Source organism: Podarcis bocagei (genome assembly GCF_964188305.1).
Source record: "Podarcis bocagei genome assembly, chromosome: 16".
Classification (NCBI taxonomy): domain Eukaryota; kingdom Metazoa; phylum Chordata; class Lepidosauria; order Squamata; family Lacertidae; genus Podarcis; species Podarcis bocagei.
Window position 1 is genome coordinate 31,259,154 of NC_138142.1, and position 26,237 is coordinate 31,285,390.

Below are 26,237 nucleotides of genomic sequence, written 5' to 3' on the forward strand. Positions count from 1 at the left end.
TCTCATTTTCAAATTATTGTAAACCACTTTGAGGTTGTTGGTTGTTGTTTTTTACAGTCAAGCGGTGTATAAATTTTATGAAATAAATAGAGACACAGACACACACAATATATATTTATTTTTCTGCCCATCAGGCCTCGTCACTTTTAGACCAGAGGATGGAGGAGAAATTAATTCGGATATTTCCGTGGAGCCCGAACAAGAGACAATTCGGGTATTTCCGGACTTTGCCAACCAGATCCAATCGGCTGTTTACGTCCATTTCCGAACTTCTCTCTCTCTCTCTCTCTCTCTCCCCACAAGTTTCCGGATGTTGCCTCTACCTTCCCCCCTCCCTCTCCCAGTGACTTTCTCTCCCACCCCAACGCAATAGAAAGCTTTAGCCACGCCCTCTCCTTTTCCTCCCCCCCTCTCTCTCTTTTTCGCAAAGAAGCCCCGCCTTTCTTTCCTTGCCCAACCAATCAACTATCCACCGGCGCCTTCGTGTTTTTCCGTGCACCGTGGGAAGTAGAATCGGCTTGGCGTTCGGAACTTTCCGCCAGACCGCTGGAGGGTAGCGGATGACGAGAGCGAGGCGTGCGAAGCCGCCGTTGTTGTCGAGGCCGCTTTCGAGTGTTTCCGGAAAACAGGCGGAACTTCCCGAAGCCCGGCGGAGGCGGCCATGTTGGGAGCCTCCGCTGTGTGAAGCTGAGGGGCGGCGAGTGGAGCTCGGGCACCGGCAGTGACGGGAAAACGGTGTCCGGGCCCGGTTCTGGAGGCGCGCCGGGGCTCGGAAGCCTCAGACCAGACAAAGGCTCGCTTTGGGTCCCGGCGTTTCCCCTCTTCGGGTTTTTTCGACCGGTGCGGCCTTGTCCCCGCGCCTCATCCTCGGCCTCGCGTGAACTGTCAAGCCGGGCACCCCTCATTCAAACCCGGCGGGGCGCGGGACCCACCTATGTATAGGCGGTGCTGGTGCATTCCGACCACCCATTGAGCCCCATTTCCCCCATGCTGGTGGCTTGGCCGCCCCCCTCGCCGTGAGGAGGAGGAGGAGGAGGAAGAGCCGGAGGAGGAGGAAGACCCCGACCCCTTCCAGCTGGGTCAGGGCGAAGGAGAAGGGGAAGCAGCTGAGCAGCAGTGGGGGGGACTCTCCCCTCAGGCCCTGCCCAAGGGAGCCATGTCGAACAGTGGTCGGAGTCCCCTGCCCACCCTCAATGAGAGAGACACGGAGCAGGTAAAAGGGCTGGATGTGCATTTGGGGAGGGGGGTGGGATCCAACAGGGAAACCTGGGGGTTCCTTGATCCCACATATATTCCTTCTGTTGGGGTTAATGTGGATGGGGAGGCATGTCTAGGTTCTTCTTTGAAAGGAAAAAGGAAAAGTGATCCTGGTTCGGTTAGCCCAGCACATGTGGGAAATTTAGCTGAGGGAATCTTCTTCTTTTCCCATGTCACAGAAATGTAGTGGTACATCTGTTTGTGTGGGTATGTGAAGCCTCCCACGTATTGCCCCCTCCCCCACCAGGCTGTTGTCAGAAAGCAGACAGATATTTTTAAAAACATAGCACCACACGGGTGGCAATCCTGCATGGGAAGCTGGATAGGTGCTGTCCCTTTAAGAGTTGCGTGGTAGGGAGAATCTAGCCAGATGAGATGTTCTTCACCTCCCACCCATTCCCCCTCCTCAGTCTAAGTCTCTGGAGCACTGTGATGGGAATAGCTTAAGGCTGCCACTTTCCTTTTTAACTGCTTGTGTTCCTGTGCCTTTTAAAAAACCTATAAAAGCACTTTGAGGCATACAGAAATATAGCAGGTGAAGCGTTGTTCAGCTGTTTGTTCCATTCCAGGGAGTGTGCTTCTCTTGTTTTTATTTCCTGTTTGATAGGCAGGTGCAGGGAAAGATTGAAACGGTACAGAAAAGAAGGGGCAACCCTGACCTCCTCTGTGCTCCAAAGATTTGGGGGTGGGGGAGGAGCTGCATCTGACTTGATTTTCCATTCTGTGTACTGTAATGTTTAAAGGGGAGCATTCTTCGTGGAGCAGCTTCCCATGAAGGGATATTGTTACTTCTTTTTTTAAAGTGACTCTGCTCCTGTGCTGCTTTTCAACAGTAGGTTGTTGTGGAGAAATTCAACAGGCATAACTCTCACCACCACTGATTCATCTCTTATGTGGGGGATGCAGGGGGAAGCTTACCTTTCTAGATTTCATGAGCAGGGTTAACAAAGCAACTGAATGGCAACTCTGCCCTGTAAACTTTGGACAAGGCTTGAGTGCTAGGAGGAGGCTGGGAAAGGAAACCTTCAGGCTTACCTTCCTCTTGTAAAGGTGGATGTGTGGGGTAATTGGAGTGGTGGTAGAAGTGAATAACATGCAGGGTAACATCCAGGAGGGTAGGTAAAAACACCAGGAGCTGGGGAAGAAGCGGCTATTTGGGTGGAGTTACTACTACCTGTTACTTGTTTGGGACATTGTGAAAGGTATTGCTTTGGTGAATGGTTTGGGTAACAAGCAGCCACCACTGGGACGAATGAATCACAGGAAGGTGCAGCTAAAGATGGTTAGAGAATATCTTTCTTGCATCTTTTCTCTTTTTATCCAGAAAGAACACTTGGGAATGGTACTTAATAGTGAACAGTGCTGGTACTGAGAGGAGCTGTATTGGTTTGCTTGCTGGACTGAAGAAGGCAATTGAGCAATGGATAAGAGAATGAGGTTGAATTGTCAGGAATTGCATGTGTGTGTAATCTTGCATTTTATTCTGGGAGATTGAGTCATTGAGTCGTCTTCCCCTTTTTGCTCTTTTGTGGCAGGGAGTGCTGTTGTGGGATGCATTGGGGAGCCAACTCAATCTAGAAGGCTGCAGGAGGTTGAAAGAGTACCACGTGGAAACATCACTCCTCTCCCATTCCCCCATCCCCCTTAAGTACCACTTGCCTTCATGCTTTTTTTTGGATTATTATTTTGGATTGAGGAAGCTAGTCAGTGAAGCAGGTAGAGGATAGCACATTTTCTGACATGCAGATAGGTCAACTACCCCAACTGAGTTTGAGGTTTGATGTTGCCCAAATGATACCTTAAACCACCGATAAGATTGCAAAGTCTGGTTCTGAGAGGTACATGTCAGGAACACTCTGTCACTTAGGTTCAGTCCCCATTCTGGAGTGCACTACCATGGGGGTTATCTCTGAACATGATGTATGTGTGATAGCATGAATGAATTGCCCAGGTGCTGTGGACAAAGGGCATCTCCTCAATGAAGGTATACCATTTTCATGCCCTTAAAAGGGGTTTCATCCAAGAGTTTGAAGCAACACCTTAACATGCGTTCCCCCCAGCTGACATACCCTTAGAGATTCCAAGTGATGAGGCATCATCTTGTTTGGGTGACTTCTGAATGCCTACCTAATCTATCTGTGGCCAATTTTGTAAATGACACAGTTCAAGTGCTGAAAGCACTCCATACATGTTGTTCAGGTAATCCTTGTAATCTAAAGTAGAGCAATATTGTTCCTATGTTTCAAGTGTAGGGTGGAAACTGAGAGAAGTATGGTTTCACCAAGGCCACCTACTGAGTTTGTGGTGAGGTGCAGTTTGGACATGAGACTTCTCAGCTGTTATGCTACATGTGGAATGCACATAGAATATTTCAGTTTTATAAGCTACCTTCTTTCAAACTAGGAGCATTGCTGGGTCAGGCCAGAGGATGATCTACTGCTGCATCCTGTTCTCACAGTGACCAAGCAGATGCCCTAAAGCAGAGCTTTCTAAAATGTGTCACGGCATGTTAGTGTTTTGGCTACAGTATGTAGGTATGTCATGGGAACGTTCCCCTCACTCCTCCTGGGGCTGGAAATGGGTTAGTTTAACCTCTAGTTTGCTAGTAAAACTAAATTACTGTGTCGCAAAATGATGCATTTCTAAAAAGTGTGTCACCAACATGAAAAGTTTAGAAAGCTCTGCCCTAAAGGGAAGCACGCAAACAGGACCTGAGTGCAACAGCGACTCCCCCCACTTGTAGTTCTCAACAACTACTGGTATTCCAAAGCATACTGCTTCTGACACTGAGGACAGAACACAGACATTCATAGCCTTACCCTCTAAGGTGGTGGCCATCACTACCCTCCTCTTGGTACAAATTCCATAGTTTATCTGTTCTGTGTGATTATGTGCTGTGCAAAGGAAGTACATTCTTTCGTATGTCCTCTTTCTTTTATCTGTCCTGAATCTTCCAACAACCTTTCCTTGCCTGCCATAGCTTATTTTTTGCTACTGTACATGAGGAGTGATCATGTGTACTCTCTCCTGCCTCCTTACATCACTTGACTGCCCCCAGAACCAGCACTCCCTCAGAGCCGAGAAGAGGATAAAAACCCGCTTCCCACCCTTTTTGTCTCATTCATCCCTCTTACGTGCCTATTTCTCTTTCCAACAGCTTTTTGCTCTTGTGGGCTGCTCTTTGCAGCTTCCGCAATCTCTTAATTGCGTTGGTGGGACAATTCTTTCTTTGGTTGGGCTGGGGCAGGTGGGTGGAGGAATGCATCAAGGATTAGGTGAGCTGTAGCTGATGGTTAAAAATTTCCTCTGTAGTTATACAATACATGTATCTTGGGCCACATCCACACCATGCATTTTAAACCACATTAACAATCGTGACTTCTCCCAAGGATTCCCAGGAAGTATAGTTTGTTAGGTATGCTGAGAGTTGTTAGGAGTCCTCTATTCCCCTCTCAGAGCCACAATTACTAAAGTGGTTTAACAACCAAACCCTCTTCCCAGTGGAATTGTAGCTCTGTGAGGGGAATAGGGGTGTCCTAACACCTGTCAGTACCTTTAACAATCTGCAGTTCCCATGATCATTTGCGGGAAGCCATGGCTCTTAAAGTACTATTTTACCACTTTAATTGTCTAGTGCGGATGTGGGCTTGCCCTTGGTAGTTCAGCCATATGAGGAGGCATGGTTGAGCAGTAGCTTGTGGGTGCCATTAATGGGGTGACTCAGTGGCAGACAGAGATAGATTTAGGTGGCACAATCCACTGATAATTTCTCCTGCACATTCCTCATTAAAGTGAATGAGAATGCAAGTACAAGAGCACAGTTCATTTTTTTTTTTAACAGTGCCACCTTGTCTTTAGCTGTGATTCCTTAATTGCAGGGGTTGGGCTAGATGACTCTTGGGTGTACTTTCCATCTTTACAATTATTTGAGTCTATGATAATATCCTGATGGATTGTACTCCAAATTACAGTATTGAGTTGTGGAGGGTAGTGGAATGGGAAAAGGGCTTTAGAGCACATGCTTTGCATGCAGAAGGCTTCTGGTTCAATCCCCATCATCTCCAGAATGAGAAAACCTCATGTTGGAAACCCTGGAGAGTTGCTGCCTGCCATTGTAGACAGTACTGAGCCTGATGGACCCAATGGTCTGACTTTGCAAAGGCAGATTCCTATATTCCAATGAGAGTTTGCTGTTTGGGGTTGTGCAGTGTGTGTACTGACTCATTTCCAGCAATTTATAAACTTCTCCATTTCAGCTTGCAGTGGCTGCACCTCACTTTGGAAGTTGAACACTATGACTTTAGGGTGAAGGGTGGATAATTAATGGAGGCAAAGGTAAAGGGACCCCTGACCATTAGGTCCAGTTGTGGCAGACTCTGGGGTTGCGGCGCTCATCTCGCTTTATTGGCCGAGGGAGTCGGCGTACAGCTTCCAGGTCATGTGGCCAGCATGACTAAGCCGCTTCTGGTGAACCAGAGCAGCACATGGAAACGCCGTTTACCTTCCCGCCGGAGCGGTACCTATTTATCTACTTGCCCTTTGACGTGCTTTCGAACTGTTAGGTTGGCAGGAACTGGGACCGAGCAACGGGAGCTCACCCCGTCGCGGGGATTCAAACTGCCGACCTTCTGACCGGCAAGTCCTAGGCTCTGTGGTTTAACCCACAGCGCCACCTGCATTCCTTATTAATGGTGGTATTAGTAGCAATAATAATGCATCACACTGTCCCGTGTTTGCCAGGGTGATGGGTAATCCTGAGCCCCTTCCTTATTCTGCATCTTTCCATTTAGAGACACCGTGAATCCCCTGCCCTATTATGTGATGCTGTTGCTTGCTCTTTCTGTTTTCTGACATATTTTTGGCCTTATGAGAAGGTTGGGAAATAACTGCTGCTGCCTCTTTGGGGAAGGGCCATTGTTCAATGGTATTGCTGCTTTGCATGCAGAAGTTTCCAGGTTTGATCCCTGGCACCTTTGCATAGGGCTGGAAATGTCCCCTGCTAGAAACCCTGGAAAGCCACCATCAGAGTAGACAGTGAGCTAGATGAAGTCTGTGCAAGGCAACATCCAATGTCTAAGAGATGCTGTTTCCTTTGCTAGCACACTGGGTGCTCTTCCTTTGAAACTCCTACCCTAGTAAATTTCTCCCTTCTCCTTAGAAAGTAACTTCCTAAGGTGACACTTCCTGATCTTCCCAGAGGTGGGGCCATGTTAGTCTGGTGCAGCAAAAATAACAAAGAGTCTTGTGGCAACTTAAAGACTTAGCACATTTATTGCAGCATAAGCTTTTTTGGACACATCTGATGATACATGAATTGTTATCCTGAGTTACACAGGTGTATACAGTTTATTCACATGGTTTGGTGGCTGGCTGTAAACAGTGAGGTCAGAGGGAAATAAAATGCAGAGAGTGATAATTACATAATTAACTATGGTAATTCACAAAACAGTTATTGATAATAAAGACATCCTGGCATTGATATGCCAATTAACACACACACACACACACACACTGCATTGAAATCCTTTGTCTTGAGCTAATTCACAGGTGATGGTATTAAAATTCTTGCTGTATTGAAATCCAGCACTTCTGTGTTGCTATTTCACTTGTGATGTTCCAGAATGGCTACTTTAAGGTCATCTACAAGAGAATATTTTGGGTCGGTGAAGTGTTCCCCCTGCTAGCTTTTTAATATAGACCTTTCTGATGTCAGGTTTGTGTCCATTATTCTTTTGGATAGAGACTGGTCTGTTTGTCCTACATAGAATGTAGAAGGGCATTCCTGACAAATGATGCCATATATCACATTGGAATATGAGCAGGTGAATGAACACTTGATGTCGTGGATGACATTATTAGGTCCTGTGATAGTGTTGCCAGGGTAGACATGGGGACAGAGTTGGCATCTGCTGTTCATAATAACTTATGTACTCTGCTGGATCACCTGTGTGGTGCTACCTCTCTTCCTCATATTTTCTGTTTCCATCATTTCAGATCCCTTCTCAGAATCACCCTCCACAAAGCCTTTGGTTGAACTGCACGTTCCTCATCACAGTGCTATACATTGGGGAAACCTGTGACATGCCCGCCCTCTCATCCAGTGCTCTGGATGTTGTTTGTTTGTTTACCATACTTATGTGCCTCTTAAGGCAGCCTGTAAGTACAGTGGTACCTCTGGATGCGAATGGGATCCGTTCCAGAGCCCTGTTCGCATCCTGAAGCGAACTCAACCTGCGCATGCGCGGGTCGCAATATGCCACTTATGCGCATGTGTGTGAAGTCATTTTGAGTGCACACGCGAGCGGCGAAACCTGCAAGTAACGTGTTCCGTAATTTCTGGGTTGCCGCGGAGCAACCCAAAAACGCTCAACCTGAAGCAACTTTAACCCGAGGTATGACTGTAATACATAATAATAAATACAGTATATGTAGCAGTGAAACCAAGAAAGTACAATGCATCTACAATATGGGCTCTTTGGGGGGAGGGGTAAGGTATGAAGCGAATAAGTAATAATAAATAAGAATTATCGCTTCTTGGCCTTTTGGCTAAGATCAAGTGTAGTGTAAATAAGAATTCAATGCAATATTAAACAAAGCTGCAATACAGTTCAGTAAAACAATAAATCTTTAAAAACAAAAGCATAGCCACACCTTTTGAGAGATGTCCTTAGAGTCAGTTATCTGTTGGGAGTGGCTCCAGGCCCTGTTAGCCTTCGCCAGCACAGCTAATGGCCATGGATAATGGGAACTTCAATCCAGCTATGTCTGGAGGGCCAAAGGTTAGGCCTTTCAGTAATTATAATAATTCATGATTTCTTCTGGCTTCTTCATCATGCAGTTTTACATGGCCCTTGTTAAAATGTTGATTTTATTAGTATGGTTTTGATTTGTATTCTGTCTTGGAAAGTTACTTAGAAAGGTAGCGTATGCATAATGCATTGATAACAACAATTGATTAATAGAATTAAAATCCGTTTTGGTTCATCCTTGGGAAGATTCTTGCAACTCTCTAATCCAAGCAGGTTAAATAGCAATGAGGGCAACTCATTGGTGTATTGAGCGTTACTTACTCTCCACTGTTGTGTGTGTGTTTTGAAAAGGGGGGGAGTTGTGCTTTTCCAGAAGGTAGTTGCAGGGTGGGGCAAGACAGGGTGCAGCAACTGTTCCGGTTCTGCAAAGACTGTGAGCGCACCTTGTGACGTGCTTAACAGATTACAGGGGAAAGGTAGCAAGGGTAGGTAGGGGTGGTTACTTGAAAACACCAACTGCAGGAGAGAGGCCTGGCAGGCCTTGAATTCCTTCTCAATGAGCCTTCACCCACTGGCTTTGCTGTCCTCTCCTCCTCCTCCGGTGAGTCTCCTCAGGCCCTGCGGGTCAGCAGTTGTGCCGCCTCCTCAGTTTTGGCTCCCACAGCTGCCTTCCACTTGATTGTGCTTTTCCTTATTTTCCCAGGGGAGAGTGGTCGCCCTCCCTATGTGTTACAGAGGGGAGGGGGTGGGAAGCCTCTAACTTGAGTCTTTGGGGCTCTCCTCTTTCTTGCTTTCTCTGCAAGCGCATGCATGTGTCTTAGCAACAGGGCCTGAAAAGGACAGCTAGCATGGAAATGAGACAAGTATAACAGTGGACTAAATATATCTCCAGCATCCTTTATCTTAGGGGTGTCAGAGGAAGGGGGAAAAAGAAAGAAAAGAAAAAGAAGGTTTGAATCTGGTGCCTGGTACCTTTTCTTTTGAGCCCTTCTAGCTTTGGTCTCATCAGTGGGGGTTTTTTAAACAAATGTGGGTCCAGAGAAAGGAAGGCACATCCTCCACCTTGGTTTATAAAGCAAGAACATCTATTTAGCAAAATAACCAAATTCAGTCAACATTTAAGCATGACTGAATCAAAGTAGTTCTCTCCCCTCCTCCCTTCACCCTATTCTTTCCTCTGCAGTTTCAGCTTAAACTAGTTGAAAGCGGAGGGGGGAGAGCCCATATGACTCAGGTTACCTGTGGCAGCTGCACCTTCTTAACTGAGTAACTGAAATTTTGATTTTTTTTGTTTCCTCAGAAGTGTGCGGCTCTTTTCTCCCTGTCCCCTTTCCACCCTGGTTTTAACATTATAATACATTTCTGTTGCTTTTTGCAGATCTTTCTTTGGTAAATCTTAAGTATTCAAGTATCCCCTTTAAAAGTAAAGTGAGGGGAGATTTCCCCCACCCCACCCCCTTGGCCTTGCCTTGATTGAATGCTTGTATATACACAACTTAAACCCTGTTATTATATAATCTAATCATACAAAACTCCCTTTTTATTGGAAATCCTGTCCCCAGGGGAGAGCTGGTCCACTCAATTATCCTGTTTCTTTTGATGTGTCCGAAACATTTCAATAAACAGGTCTGTGTGCTATCTTGTGTTGCTGGCTCCATCTCCTGGCTGGTGAAACCTAGCAGCATGGCTGGAGAGCTTCTGCTCCCCTTTCCAGCTGGACCCTCACAGTTGTTCCATCGGTCCCCCTGTGCTGCTGGTCTGGGCCCCATCCCTTCCTTGGTGAGAGCTTGTCAATGTGGCATGAGGGCTGTTTCCAAGGGACACGGGGAAGGTATAACTTACGAAAGAGGCAATGTGTGTGGGGTGACACAGCCCTTTGTTGCTGAAGAAGTGAACCCCCACCATTCTTGGCTCCCATCTTTTTTGATGGGGGTCAAAGCGAATGTAGAAAACAGTTGAAAAGGGAATGCTTTTGTTTGGATCCAGGCTTCCTAGCTAAGGGTTGTGCTGGTTGAAGAGGCCTAATCCAAGTTCCCAGCCTAGAAACTGAATGTCTGAATGACTGACAAGGCCAAAAAGGGAGAAAGGGGTCATGAACTCAGTGGCAGCAAAGTGAGGATTTACATGGAGACAGTTTGCACTTGCTGTCTAGGAGCACAGGCTCCCATATACATAACCACAGCAGGATATTTCTCTTGAAGCATCTCAGCTTTTGAGTTTCGGCATTCGTGGTTGGATCTCTCTGTCCTTCTGTTTGTTATTTCTGTCTCCACCCCCCCATTGCTCCAACAATTCATATTGGAAATCTGTGGAGGCCAATACCAATAGGGGTGACTTACGCATCACTTTGCAGCCAGCTGTTTTTGTGTCCCTTCCTCCCACCTCTTTCTTTTTATTCCTGCTTCTTGAGGACCCTTGTGCAAGTGCGGTGGGTGAGATGCAGTGACTGGATATCATGTGTGTCCTGGCAGCACATTTATTCAGCCTGAGTAAGAAGAGGGTTCTTAACCCACCTTTTGCTTTCCATTGGGAGGGTGGAGAACTAGGAGGAGGGCAAAGTTTTCTCGCTTGCCAAACTGGTCAAGCCAGTTCTGATAATGATTGGTGTTCTCTTTCTTTTTCTGTGGTGCTCCAGGACAGATTGAGATTTAAAAAAAACACACATACTGTATGCCAGTCTTGCAAGCTACACTTGATAGATGGTGAACTTTCTGTAACAAGTAGAGACTGTAGTTAATACCCAGTGGAAAGCTTGGGCTGTAACAGTACATTTTGTTATCCTTTATTACCCAGTATCCAAGGCACATGCTATGCAGCTTTGCAAATTTAGTTGCTTAGACTAGAGCGCACATAGTCTTAAAATCTCATTCGCGGGTGGAGGAATCTCCTCTCTTGCATCTGTGGTGTGTAATAGTTTGCTGCATTTTTATCAGATATATTTGTTGCTGTAAATTCCTAGCATCTGCCCCTGCTGGTGTAACTTTTTTTAAAAAAATGTAGGGTTACAAACCAAATGTGCTTTGTTGGTGTGGCATAGGAGCTTAAGTCACAAATGAGGTTCAAATCTCACCTCAGCCACAGATTCAAGGGTCATTGGCAGTGATACGGGGTGGAAGCATTTCCAGATATATTTTTTTCAGTGTGTAATTTTTCTATGTGTAATTTTCTGTTTCGTAAGTTCATTCGTAACAGTGCAACAGATGCCAAGTGCAACTAAACATTAAGCAAGTTTTTTAACTTCACACAGGTATAATAAACATCTCAAACAAAACTTTCTGGAAGCACCTGGTCAGCCACTGTAGGAATCAGGATGCTGAACTACATGGATCTTTTGGTGAATCTCTCTCTGTCATCTTTAATGCTGACTCTTGTACTATAGCTGCCTGGGCCTTCTGGCAAATTCCAAAATAGCAGCTTCTCCATGATCTGTGCATTTCCTGGACAATGTCTAAATGTCTGCCATAGCTAACGTGGCACTTGGGACCAGTTTTTCAGCTTTGGTTGAGCTGTGTGTCTTGAAGCCATGTAGTCTGCAGTAGTATTGGAGCTACTCAGTGTGTTTTGGAAAGAAGTACAACTGGGTCTCTCAGTAGTCCGCTGACCAGTGTTTCTATCAGCAGAGGTGTTCAGGTAATTTAATTTGGGGGAGGAGAGTATAAACACTTGCAAGGAAGGGGTCTGATACCATTCCACCGTGCCAGCCATACCACTGGCAGAGTGAGGCAGCTGCCTCAGGCTTGGAAGATGCTGAGGTTGTTACTCAGATGTTAGTGGGCAGAGCTGTGCATGCCATCTGGCTTGCCCCACATTCTGTTAGCTAGCCTGCTGTCCCCAACACTGTCCCATCTCTAGTATTGAAGTAAGGTTCAGCAGTTCAGTCAAGAGAAAGGACTGTAGCCCCGTGGTAGAGCAGCTGCATTCCATGCAGAAGGTCCCAGGTTCATTCCTCGCATCTCACTGGTGAGAGACAGATCACTGCCTGAAATCCAAAAGAGCGGCTGTCAGCAAGTGCAGACCATACTAAGCTGGAAGGAGCAGTGGTCTGATTCATTATGTTCCTAACTTCTGGTCTGATTGGCTTCCCAGCTGGTGCTCTCAGGAGGTGAAGGAGACACGATTACTTGGCTATTTTTAAAAGAACATCCCACTTGACATTTCTAAGTGTGTGGAGAAACACCCCAACTTTTGGCCCCAGTAATGTAGTAAGCTGGTGAGTACTTTGCTCCCCCCACCTTCACCACACAGGCAGAGCAGTGTGGCTATGCTTATATGGGCCATTAGAAGCTCTGTAGCTAGCATTGCAAATCAGGAGGCAGTTTGCAGGAAATGTGGATTTTTTTTGGGGGGGTGTTCCCTGTGACCTGGAATGATCAGTGTTATACTTGTAGATAGAGATGTATTAAAAGAATGAATGCTACCCTTCCGATGGTGCCTTAAAAAAAAAAATCAAATGTGCAAAATGCACAGAGGAAAAAAATGCTCATTAAGCAATCCTGGACCTGGGTTAGGAGAGCAGAGCGGCGTCAAAGTTCCCTCTGTGCATAAATCTACTTTTAATTAAAACTACCTGAATGGGAGACTTGAATGTTCTCTCTCTCTTTCTCTGGCTTTCCATCCTGAAATCTCCTCTGTACATTATCCGTCATAAGGTTTACTCAGAGCACACAATGTTCTGTTACAGTTTCAGTTCAGCAAACTCGTTTTCCCTAGCTGCTGACTTTTTTCCAGGGCATGTGTTTGGATTCACGTGCCTTCAGGTACAATGGATTGCAGCAGGCTCTGTTGCTGTCTTAAGACTACTTCAATTTTCTGAATATTAAAGCTCATTTTCTTTGCAATGTGGAAATTAGTTACTGCCTGGAGATAAGCCTCCAGGTTATAGGTTCTGCTTTAATACTACTAACTGCCGCACCTAAGAAGTAAGGTGGCTGGAGATGGGGCCTGTGCCATAGTGTCTATGTGTTCATGCAGTAGCCAAAATTGCAGTCAACCTGGTATAATTAGGCTTGCCGCTGCACAAGAAGATTGTAGAAATTATTACTGTTTGTTTTTTAACCCATGTTGATCCTACATGGCAGCCTCCAATTTAAAACAATTTAAAAATATATATATGTGTAGTAGAATTATTCATTCCCTGGCATCTCCAAGTAAGGCTGGGAATTAATTCCTGCCTGAAACCTTGGAGAGTTGCTGCCAGTCAGTGTAGACAGTACTGAACTGGGTAGACTAATGGTCTAGCTTTAGCACAAGGCAGTTTCTTATGTATTTGAAAAACAAGAGCAACTTTCATTTAAGTTAAACAAGGAATTGGAAATTGGATCCAGCAGGTTTCCCCACCTCTAGTGGTCCACTTTGACCTGTGGACAGTAAGGTGAATGGTTTGAGGGCTGTTACTCCTCAGTTTTGATTTACTGTACGTTTAAGTCACCAGGTGTTCTCTCAGACTGAGAATAAGAAAGGAAAATGGCGAATGGTGTTTGTTGAATTGCCATTGGGTTGGGTTGTAGTGAATAATAATTATCATTTATATGGCATCTTTTTGAATAGTGCTGGTATTGGCCTTGGGCAGTTCCTAGGGCTCACAGGTGCTGACACCTGTTTTGGAACTGAGCAGCCACCAATTTCCTTCAGTTCCCCAGAGCAATACAACTTTGGGTGCTCTGGTGCACTGTGGGATATTTAAAATTGTGGCCACTCAGCCACAGCCTTGTAAGGTAGGTCAGGTGTTGTTTCAAATGGGGAGTTGAGATAGTAATCTGCTCTTTGGTTCAGTTGTTGTGATTGTTGGTCATCAATTTGATTCAGCATTCTTGTAGTAAAGAATCTTATTCCAGATTGGAACAGTGGCTTGTGCAGTTTGTTTTTTAAATCTCTTATTCAATTTACATTGAGCCCCAGTGCCCTCATCTATAGACAGAGAGGGTTGAACATTTACAATACGGTATGATCACATCTTGTGTGGGTGTTACATTCTGGTGCATATACTCGAACCACCCCTGTGTATGCATCCTTATATTTCTGGAGCACATGCACTGAGCAGGCCTTGCCCAGTAAGTAAGCCAGAGAGCTTAAAAGCTCTATCTGTGCAAGGAAAACCTGATGCAAAAAGAGCTTTTAATGTCTCTACCTTGCGTGCATTTAATTTGTGCAGTTTCAACCAGCTGGCCTTCAAATGCACATGGTTGAAATTGTACAAGTTAAACGCATGTAAGTTGCGATCATACTGTATCTGTCAGACAATTGGTTTGTTGTATTTTATGTAAAAGTAATTACCGTCTGTTACATTGGTTTGGAAAGGGATGCGGGTGGTGCTGTGGTCTAAACCACAGAGCCTAGGGCTTGCTGATTGGAAGGTTGGCAGTTTGAATCCCCGCAACGGGGTGAGCGCCTGTTGTTCAGTCCCAGCTCCTGCCCACCAAGCAGTTCAAAAGCATGTCAGGTGCAAGTAGATAAATAGGTACCACTCCAGCGGGAAGGTAAATGGCATTTCCGTGCACATCTCTGGTTTGCCAGAAGCAGCTTAGTCATGTGGGCCACATGACCCAGAAGCTGTCTGCGGACAATCGCTGGCTCCCTCGGCCTATAGAGCGAGATGAGCGCGCAACCCCAGTGTTGTCTGCGACTGGACCTAACGGTCAGGGGTACCTTTACCCTTACTTTTTACATTGGTTTGATGATTTTTTTGGTTCTAATTCATTTCTTCTACAAATATATACCTGTATTGAGGAATAATTCACTTTAATCCTAAAGTCAGCTTCCGTGTCAGGATTCCATAGTCCACTGTTGGGCAGCACCTTTATTAGGGCCAACTAAAGAAATCACAAAAATGTGGTAAGTTTTGCAGTTTTCCAGCTTGCCACATTTTTGTGACACCCCCCCCCCCGCCTAAAACAGCTAACCCTTTTGCTTCTCATGTCAGGATTATATGCAAGGTAATACTGAGCATGTGTATAACTTATTAAGTGTTCAAAAGCACTTTATGTGCTGTTTTGTTTATTCCTTATCGTAATTATTTAAGATAGGTTAGTATTATTCCCCATGCTGCAGTTTCAGGGCAGGTGAGGGGTGGCTTGCCTAAGACCACATGGTAAGTCCTTGGCAGAGATGACATTTGAGTTGATGACCTTCTCTGTTTACAGCTAGTTCTCTAAGCCACTATGCCACACCAGCTCTCTTCAGAATGTAATTCTAAATGTTTGCTAGTGTCAAAGGAGAGATTGCACAAGCAGGAGCCAGAGGAGGGCAGCTAGGATGGTGAAGCACCTGGAAACATCCTGTGAGGAACAGTAGTGGGGAGTGGGGAGCTGGGATTTTTTTAACCTGGAGAGGAGATAAAAGGGAGACACAAAAAGGTCTTTGAACATCTGAAGAGCTGTCACAGTTCACCCCATGCACTCCCCCAGTGCTGTATGTATAGGATGTGGTCACACTCATTGGTTGAGCCTTTCGGCTCATTTTACTAAGCTATTCCTTGAGTTGAACAGACTCCTTCTCTCTGCATGTTCTATTACAGACGCTTCAGGTTACAGACGCTTCAGGTTACAGACTCCACTAACCCAGAAATAGTACCTCGGGTTAAGAACTTTGCTTCAGGATGAGAACAGAAATTGCGCGGCGGTGGTGCGGCGGCGGCAGTGGGAGGCCCCATTAGCTAAGGTGGTACCTCAGGTGAAGAACAGTTTCAGGTTAAGAACGGACCTCCAGAACGAATTAAGTTCTTAACCCGAGGTACCACTGTAGTTCTGTTGAGGGGATGTGTCTGTCTAAGGTGGAAAGGGGTTAGCAGAGGGTCTGCTTGGGGTACGTGTGTCTTGGTTTGATGGTGGAGGCTATAAAAGCATGTCAAATGCCTGCTGATACGTACTTAGAAGAACAGCCGCCTGGGTCTTGAACACCTCTGTCAGCAAATTCCCTTCCCAGATCCAATGGTTCACCTCCTCTGGCTCTGGGTGGACAGTTTACTCATCAGTGGCATTACAGTACTCAACTTGTTTAAAGCTGCAAAAATTTTAAGCATTTAAGTGGGGAGCAGCAATTCATGTTGCACCTCCCCCCCCCCCCGTTTTCTCGCACTTAACCTCTGCTTGGCAAACTTAGAGTGAGATGACTCGCTTTCTCTTTCCGATTTTTCTTTCTGGTCATCTTGCAGTCCTTGGATAACTGAATGTTAATGTTGTTGTTGTAGTAAGACTTGAAGGGCTTTTCGCTGGAACTGGCATGTTTACAGAAATTTATTTTAGACTGGTGAACCACATCTTTCCAGTAGTGTCTTCAGTAGCTGTGGGAAAGAGATGCCTTTTTGAGAATGCATAGGAGACAGGAAGCTACCATAGACCAGGCTGACGATTGTCTGTAGATCAGCAACAACTGGCATGCCAGAGATTAGCCACAAGGATCGCTGACGGTGCTCTCCAGACATTGCTGGACTATCTTATCAGCCCATACCCATTGGCCATAGTGACTGGGGCTGGTGGGAGTTGGCAGTCCAGTAACATCTGGAAGGGGCACTAGGTTGGCTGTCCCTGGTCCATACTGACTGGTTGTAACCCTCTAACGTCTCAGGCAGAGACAGTTCTTTCTCAACACCTGCTACCTGACTCATTTAGCTGAAGATTTTGGGGATTGAACTTGGAGCCTTCTGAATGCAAAGCAGATACTCTACCACTTAGCCATAGAATCTGCCCAAACTGAGATGACTGTAGAATCCTGTACAGTGAACAGAGGGCAAGCAAAAGTTGTGCCAGGATCAGCAGCAACTTAAACTGAGTCTGTATGCTGGTGAGCCTCTTGAGGCTTCAAAGGGGATGGGAGAAGATGCCATCCCGGACTACTTTGGGGAGGAAGGATGGGGTATAAATTAAATGAATGAATAGTGTTAGGAGTTCTTCATGGCTCTGTCTGTATCTGGTTGGCTCTTCCTGGCCTGACTATAAATGTTGAGATACTGACAGAAGAGCAGCCCTTATAAACAGACCAGCAGAGTGTGTTTCACTCACACAATCTTTCTTGTGAAGTGACATCAATTCATAAACCAACATCACAGCAGATGCCAAGCAGGGATTCTTTCACCTGCACATCTTCTGACATGAAATGTGCCCACAGTGCCTTTCTGCCTCTTACATAAGCCAAGCTGTACTATCTCTATGTAAGATGAGACTAAAGCTGACTATTCCTGTACTATTCACTACAGCAGTGTTTCCCAACCACTGTTCCGCGGCACACTAGTGTGCCGCGAGATGTTGCCTGGTGTGCCACGAGATGTTGCCTGGAGGGAGGCGGGCGAGTCGGGCGGCGAGAGGCGGGGCGGCGGCGGCGAGGAGAGGCCGCCCAGCGCGGGGCTCTCGCCGTCTGCCTGCCTGGCTGCTTGCGAGCTCGGCGGGCAGCGCCTCCGTCCGCAGCGCCCGCCTCGCGGCTCTCATTCCCTGCCCCTGCCAAAGCTCACCCAGCCAAGCCGCGCTCTCCTTCCTGCCTCGCTTTGCTGCCTCCTCCCCCCCACCCCCAAAGCTTGGAGGTTCCCCGGCAAGGGGGAGGGGAAAAAATTGAAACTTACACTTTCGTGCGTCCCTCCCAGCGTGACGCTGCGCGCTGACGTCACGGGGCTGTAATGGTGGTGTGCCTCGAGATTTTTTTCATCAAACAAGTGTGCCTTTGCCCAAAAAAGGTTGGGAAACACTGCACTACAGGAAGTAATTTCCCATTGTTTAGGTGGTTTAGGATGGAGAACCTTTTTCCAGTCTAAAGGCTGCATTCCCTTCTGGACAACCTGGGGGCACCATATGACAGTGGTGAGGTAGAGCCAGAAGCAAAAGTGGTTGGTTCACTATATGTACATGCTCACCTTTGTTCACTAGTCAGGCTGGAGAAGCATGCTAAGCTTCTTCACTGCTTCCTTTTGACAAGTGGCAAAGACTTGACTTTTAAGCAGGCATAGACTGGTGACCACTGGTGGTAAAATGACCTACAGGGTCACTGAAATACCCTTATCTGGTAGGGTTTATGGATTATATAGGGTGGCATCTTAATATCTTTCAAGATCTATACATTCCCCCCCAGAGTCTAACTGAGTGGGTTGGGAAATGATTGTATTATTTAAATAGCTGAAGGGCTGTCACGTATAAGAGGGCAAAAGATTTGTTCTTGCTGCTCCAGAAAACAGGGCTAGATGTAATAGGCTTAAGTTGCAGGAGGGTATATTTTGATTGAACATTAAGAGAACATTATTCATGGTAAAAGCAGTTTGACAATGATTCCCTACAGGGGTGGGTGGGCTCAGCTAAAGGATGAATGACCTTTTGTTGTCTCCTGGATTTCCTGCGTGAAAGCATGTTAGATTTAATGGCCTACAAGGCCCCATTTGTCTCTATGGTTGTATATAAATGTTTAAGAGAAATGCCAACTTGGTACAAAAAAACAGCTTCAGATTTGAGAGATCCTAGAGGTGTGAAGAAATCCAAATATAGCATTGGTACAAGAGCTTTAGCAAAAGCTAAGCAACATCCCCTTTCAACATACAGTTTCCTTTATTGCTACAAGGATACTCTTCATGTCAACCCAAAGTGAGGTTATGTGGCTTCCTGAGCCAGCTGCCCCCACCCATTTGAGACACCCAGGCATTGAAAAAGATATTTTGTCAGCACTCAGAACTTGTAAATTAATTAGTATGCTATTCTTATACAGTCGTACCTTGGAAGTCGAACAGAATCTGCTTCACATCTGGCCTCTGGATCTTGCCTGCCTTTAGCCCCTTCTCTTCCTCCAGTTTTGCCTCTCACTTCTAGCTATGCTTTCTGCCTGTGTTAATGCTTTTGTTCCTACCCTAAGACTTGGGAACCTGGAAGAAGGAAGGTCAGCTGGTTTGGGGAATGGAGCCAGTACAGCTTCTGTGCCTTCAGCCTCCTCCAACTCCTGCTTTCAACCCCCAGAACTACCACATGCATTCTGCTAGCTTGCTAGCAATATTCTGAAGGGCTGTGCAAACCAGGGGCAGCTCTCTTGCTTTGAAAAGTACTTCTGCATCAATCTGGAGGTGCCTGTTGGCTCTAGAGATAATTTATGGTGTGTTACATGGCAAGTTTGGAAGGGCTACCTATCACTATCTGCTACTGGCAATGTAATTTTTTTTTAAAGTAGAAATCTTGCCTCCACAAATAGCAGCAAAGGGTTGGGGGGGGGGGAACCAAGCACCTGAGCTTCATCCAGTTAGCTTGGCAATTTTTTTCTGGTTCCAACTTCCCTTTAAGGAAGGGCTGCAGCTGACTGGTAGAGCATCCTTTTTCCATGCACAAAGCCCCCGATTAATGCCTGATGGCATCTCCATGTGAGACTAGGAGAAGTCCCTGCGTGAATTCCTAGCGAACCACCACTAGTCAGTGTAGACCAGGGGTAGGCAACGTAAGGCCCAGGGGCCGGATGTGGCCGAATCGCCTTCTCATTCCGGCCCGCGGACAGTCCGGGAATCAGCGTGTTTTTACATGAGTAGAATGTGTGCTTCTATTTAAAATGCATCTCTGGGTTATTTGTGGGGCATAGGAATTCGTTCATTCCCCCCCCCCCAAAGGTAGTCCAGCCCACCACATGGTCTGAGGGACGGTGGACTGGCCCAGGTGGACTGGCCCACGGCTGAAAAAAGTTGCTCACCCCTGATGTAGACAATACTGAGCTTAGATAGGCTAAGCCTCTGACAGTGTAAAGCAGCTCCCTATGTTCCTATGAGATGGCCCATTAGATGTTGATTATGAACGCTTCCTTTAACAGGCTCTGCTTAGCAGTACTTCAGTGCAATATGAATTCCCCAGGAGGTGGCGGCAGGAGGGGGGAATCTTTACCTTAATTACTCTGATCATGTCAGATAGAGAGATGGATACTAATTGATTAGGCTCTGGGCTGGCCCTCCCTTAGCAAATAAGCTGAGGAAAGGAAACCTCTTGTGGTCTGTTCCTTCAGTTTATGACTGTCCTAATAACCTGTTCCCTGTCAAGTTTCTTTCTTTAACTGCAGAAGCAATTGCTCTTGAAGCTTGTTCCTTGGTAGCGTTAAACCATCTGACTAGCTACGCCTCTGCCTTGTCACAGTAGTGTCTTTGGCCTTAGTGAGCAGGAGGGACTTAAAATACAGTGTTGTTTGAAATGGTGTGAAGGCCCAGAGGGGAGGTGCCATTCTGCCTTTTGGATATGAGCATATGACACTGCCTTCTACTGAATCAGGAGACCAGTTCTTGTTTTCTAGTTCTGAAACTGTCTTCACTAGAGAGATTAAAGACTCAGCCCTCCAGCTCCCACCAGCCTCAGCCAGCACAAGAGTACGTCTGCAAGGTACATCATATAGTATACATGACAGTTTTTATTCCAGTATACAGTACCACATTTGACCTGAAATCTTGGAGGGGTGAAAATAAAAGCACTCTTAATGAAGTTGAAGTGTAATGCTATGTGGTCATTTTTATTGGGATACTTTTAAAAGTATAAAGACAATGACATGAATTTCTGTAACATTAACATTTAAATTTACAAAAAAGACAGAGGTGCTAAATACGTTTTATCAACCCAAATAATGCATAATATGCTGACTTGCATACTTCAGAGAGTTAACCACTGAAAAACAATTGCAGTTTTGAAATGGCGAGACTTTCCTAATACTATATTCACAGTTGACACCCATTCATTGCTACTACTGAACTATGAAATGGAACGTTTTATTGGGGGTGGGGATTTCCACCCTGTATCACAGGCTCAGTCCAGTTAAAAGATGGTAAAGCTGGGAAAGGCCTTTATGTTCCTGAAACACTGGAAAACCACTGTCAATCAGAAGAAGCAGTGCTTGACCAGAGGACCTCTGGACTGACTTTGTATAAAGAGCCTTCTTATATTATTATAAGTACAAGGGTAGCCAAAGTGGTTTCCTCCAGCTGTAATTGCGCTCCAATTCCCATCAGCCCCAGCCAGCACGGCTAGTTGTTGGGGATCATGGAAGTTGTAGTGTAGCAACATTTGAAGGGAACCACATTGGCTACCCCTGAAAGTGTAACTTTACCATGATGGATTGTGCTGAGGTTGACTATGAGCAGTCCTGTTCCTCCTGGAAAGATGAGAGAGAAATATTTTAAATAACCTGTCTCTCTCCCCCACCCCATTGACCATTACATGTTCAGTAAACTCCTATTAACTTGAGCATGCAGAGTTCCCCCTTTGCTCTTCTGCTTTTCCTGTTCAGCATTTTGGAAGCTTATATTGCCGTGGCTGTGTCCCCCACCACCCCCGCCCAAAAAAAAAAAAGAGTAGCTTCACAGTCCACTGGAAACCAGAGCTTGCGTCAAATAGAGCAGCAAACTCTTTAGCTACTGTTTGGGCTGACTCCATTGTGTGCCGGACAGTGGGACATTGTAGTGGAACTGATTAAGCAACAACGGAAAGGGGGGCAGCGGGGAGACAGATGCTCAAAAGAACCGTAGGTTCAGAGGGAGTTGAGCGGATATTTACAAAAGATTTTTTTCAGGAGGTTTACTATTTAACTGGTCCAAAAAGAGTTGTGGGGGGAGGAGACTTGGCCAACAGGCTGGTTATATATGGTCAATTACTTTACAGCATTGATTTCATAGTACTGTAGCAGAGAGACTTGTGGTTTTTTTCTGTACAAGCTATGAAACAAAGAAACACAATCCTTTTAAACCAGTGCTGGCCAACATTTCTCAGCAAGTGTACCACTAGTTCCGTTCAAAATAAGTACTTGAACCACTTTTTAGAACACGTAGCATCTCCATATGCAGCCATTCTCTCCCCTCCTCTACACACCCACCATAGTTCTGTCACTTGTCTACTGAGCCAAAGCTAATCCTTTATTCCAGGGGTGAGGATGTCTTTCAGCCAGAGGGCCACATTCTCCTCTGGGCAAACTTTTAAGGGCCACAAGCCAGTGGTAGGTGGAGCCAGGGGCAAAAATTGTTGGAGCAACCAAGGCAATTCTTACTTTTGCTTAGTGGACAGTTTTACCCCCCCCCCCCACTACTTCACACATGTCTGTCAATCCATGCAAACAACCTAAAGGAACAATCAGAGTTCCTTTTCACACTGGATAGCTCAGTGAGTTAGAGCGTGGTGCTGATAACTCCAAGGTTGCAGGTTCAATCCCAGTATGGGACAGCTGCATATTCTTTCATTGCAAGGGGTTGGACTAGATGGTCGCTTCCAACTCTGCAGTTCCATGATTCTATGACTTGGGGTGTGAAGCAGGGGTGGTGTGGGGTGTGGCTGGGAAAGAGGGAATATGGCCTGGGGAGAGTTCTGATCACTGGGTAAAGAGAGGCTTGAGAGGTTGCATTTGGCCTACATAGGCCTGAGATTCCCCACTCATGCTCTAAACACAGGCAGAGAACAGTGCAGGCTATAAGTCAGGGGTCCCCAAACTAAGGTCCGTGGGCTGGATAAGGCCCGAGGGACTTGTTTATCTGGCCGGCAGCGACCCCTGCTGCCCGCTGCCGCCACCCGCTCTTACCGGTGCTGTGCTGCGCGACTGCCCACTTCCGGGTTGGAGGAGCACCGGAAATAGCTTGTGCGCATGCGCAAGCGTTATTTCTGGTGCACATCCGGGTCCGAGGAGGCCCGTGCATATGTGCACAAGCTATTTCCGGTGCTCCTCCAACCCGGAAGTGCACCAGAAATAGTGTGCGTGCACACATATGGGCATGCGCTCCCCCACCCTCCGGCCCACTGCGCAATCGGTGCTGGAGAGACTGGCCAGAGGCGCGGTAAGTTTGCTGACCCCTGCTATAAGCGACCACAAAGTTGAATACAGTTTTTGGTGCTTGCTCAGTTAAGGCTCTTGTTGTGTAACCAGTTGATAGAAGGTGAAGGCAAAAGAAAGTTTGTCTGCTTTGGGGGTGATTCACTCTCTTTTTTAAGTAGCACGGTAGGCTTATGTCCTCCTTGTTGACAAAGTTACAGGACTGTTGGTGTAACAGCATTCAAAGTCTCCTAATTTTGTGTTGGTAGGTTTTAAAAATCCACATTCAAAGTCAACTCTGAATGGAGAAAGTCGAAGCCTGCCACAGTGCTCCTCTCTAGGTGTGCTGCAGTGTGATGCATGGGTAGGCAAACTAAGGCCGGGGGCTCTATCCAGCCCGATTGCCTTCTAAATCCGGCCCATGGATGGTCCGGGAATCAGTATGTTTTTACATGAGTAGAATGTGCTTTTATTTAAAATGCATCTCTGGGTTATTTGTGGGGCATAGGAATTTGTTCTCCCCCCACCCAATATAGTCCGACCCCCCACAAGGTCTGAGGGACAGTGGACCGGCCCCCTGCTGAAAAAGTTTGCTGACCCCTGATCTGATGCATGACCTGTTATCCTTAGTTGAAAGAGAGAGAGGAAAACTTGTATGTACAGAGGGGGGAAATTGTAACCAGCAAGGCCACAAAGGTCGTGAAATGCAAGAGCCGCAGTAGGTCTGCATACCCTCAAAAGTGGTAATTGGTGCTAATACAGTCTTCCTAGCTTTGCTGTGTTAGTTTAGCACCTCTGGTAGGGGAGAGATCCCACAATTCCTGGGATTTAGTTTCAACTGAATGCTAGCTGAAGTAGAGAGGAGCACTTTCCTTCTGTGGGTGACCAATTTCTTGCTAGACTAATCAACCACTCCCCCAAATAATGCACATTGGTGTTCTTGCAGGCAGCCTCAGACAGGGCAGCATGTGAATTTTTTCTCTTGAGTGCGCACATTTCCTATCTCCCCCCCACCCACCCACCCACTAGAGTGGGATGGGACCTGAGAAGAGCAACTTAAGGAAGGCTGCTGCTGCTGCTGCTGCTGGAAGCAAAAGTGGTTGGGTGGCACTCCTATTTGAAATACTTTCCAGACTTCCAGATGAAGATGGCAACGATTGAGGCTGCTTTGTCCTTGAGTTCCATGGTCTGTTCTGGTTTTAATTTGCTTTATCTTGATAGCAGTTGATGTTGGTTGCCACATACAGTGGTGCCTCGCAAGACGAAATTAATCTGTTCCGCGAGTCTCTTCGTCTTGCAGTTTTTTCGTCTTGCGAAGCACGGCTATTAGCGGCTTAGCGGCTATTAACGGCTTAGCGGCTTTAAGAAAAAGGAAACAAACTCGCAAGAACTCGCAAGACATTTCGTCTTGCGAAGCAAGCCCATAGGGAAATTCGTCTTGTGGAACGACTCAAAAAACGGAAAACTCTTTCGTCTTGCGCGGCATTCGTCTTGCGCGGCATTCGTCTTGCGAGGTACCACTGTACAGTCAAGAAGCATATCTATTTTACTTCTATGTGGACTTAAAAGCCATTTATTTTCATTGGAGGATAGGAGATTGGAGAGCAGCTCTTTTGGCTCAGAGTTTTAAACTGCATCCCCACATGGGATGCAGATGTAACTTTAAAGCGCTTGCAGGAAGATTAAATTGATATATCTTACATGGAGAGCCCTGGAACTTTACATTGTGAGTGTGCAAGTATGGGACTGGAGAAGCCTTATCCCAGGTAAGAGGTTTTGCTACATACTCCTAATGAAAGCTTAGCTAACTGTTCAACTGATCTGGGCTTGCTAGGAGCTGATATATATGCTCCAAGGTAACCTCAGCTTCCTCCATATAATGAAAGCTCAACTAAGCGTAATAACAATCTTGGCATAACAGACTCTACCACAACAGAGACTGAAACTCCTTCACTGTGGGAACTTTTACGCCACCAATGTCTCCTGTCTAAACAAACAGCAGAGGGAATCTTTAGCAGAATCGACACATTGGAAAAGGAAATTTTGGGTTTGAATGCCATAATTGGTGCACTGACTGTGTTAGTGAAGACAGGAATTCTGACTGTAGCCCTGCAGATAAGACATACCAGCAAAGAAACTGAAGTTAGTGGTAGTTTGAAGGTACATCAAGATGGGAATAGGTCTGCATTTGCTGAGACCCTATCAGATTCAGTAACCAAACAGTTAAATTACATCTATGAAGATCGGACCTTAAAAACCTGCTTTTACACCAAAATGAATGCTCAAGAAATGGATTTGTGGGAGTTGTTTTCCATTCTCAACCCTTTCAGATTCAAGCCTCCTGGTAGTGGATTAGTATTCTGATAACCTACTTGCTACCATCCAAGGAAATGATCTCAGCCCATCACCTGATCTAATTTGTTTAAGCCCCAATCTGGCATCTTTCAATGGAACTCCAGATGCTTTAGGTCATCATTCCCAAGTTTCCTGCTCTACAGCGGAGACGAGAGGAAAAGGCAGAAAACGATGAATTAATAAACCCACTTTGAAAGGTAGTGAATGAGGGAGAAAGTTCAAATTTCAGTGATGATTCTTCTAAAAAGAGGTCCCCAGATGTTCTGCAGGTGGTCATTCATAACTGGCCAATGAAGAAATCCAGTGGAATAATGAAAACAGAATCTGAACTGCAAGCAGGACTGAAAGGTTGCCCACCTCTGACTTGGTAGTACAGGCAAACCCCCCTTTATGCATGTTCAATGTGTGCACACGTTGCAAAAGGGGGTGGGGCGGAATGGGGATGTTTGCAGGCTTTTTCAGTGGCATTTCAAATATACGCAGAATGTGTGGTGCTGGTGAATGTAACTCCAGTGTAAATGGGGGGTTGTCTGTACAATTATTTCCTTTGTATGCAGATAGCTCCAGTTTCAATCTGGCATCTCCAGACAGGACTGGAACTCTGGAGAGCCCCTACCAGATGGAGTAGGTAGTACAGGCAATGACCAGGGCATGTACACCAAACCTGTGCAGGCCTGTGCCACTACACTTGTTAACTAAATTCTTCTGGAGGTTCCTGCAGATAAAATTAGGCCCCCTTTCTCAGTGGGGAATCTAGCATCTGCAGTTAAAATAATTTCAGGTAGTAGGTGATGGGAAAGACCCTTCTCCGCCTGAGACCCTGGAGAGCCATTGCCAGTCAGGGCAGGTAATACTGGTTTAGATGGAAAACCATCTCACATGTCACACAAGTTGTTTTCCTCTTATTATCTTTTATGGCTACTAAAAAGGAACCCTAGTTAACTGGTTTGCAGATTTTTTAATATATGTACTTTGAAAAGCTGCAGATAGCACAGACCATCTTAGAAGGATTCTTCATTTTTTATTCTCTGTTGCCTTCTCTACAGTGATGTGGGCTAGGACGTATGAGTGCATCAACTTGAAACAGCCTGCTTCAACCTGGTACCCTCCACTCCACTGATCATTTACATGTAGTTTGGCCAGTGGTTGGGGATGGTGGAA

The 26,237-nt window shown here is 46.0% G+C and overlaps 1 protein-coding gene across 6 annotated transcripts in view; it reads left to right on the plus strand.

The window, feature by feature from the left end:
- Positions 1–618: 618 nt before the first annotated feature.
- MARK2 (microtubule affinity regulating kinase 2) overlaps positions 619–26,237 on the plus strand; it is a 118,085-nt gene continuing 92,466 nt past the window's right edge. For 4 of the 6 annotated variants that reach the window (XM_081174054.1, XM_081174058.1, XM_081174057.1 and 1 more), the window contains exon 1: positions 621–1,213. In XM_081174054.1, the coding sequence (XP_081030180.1) occupies positions 1,157–1,213 (57 nt within the window). In that variant the 5' untranslated portion in view covers positions 621–1,156. Of the gene's footprint in view, positions 1,214–26,237 lie in introns of all 6 variants that reach the window. The other 2 variants (XM_081174061.1, XM_081174060.1) reach the window with 2 other exon arrangements.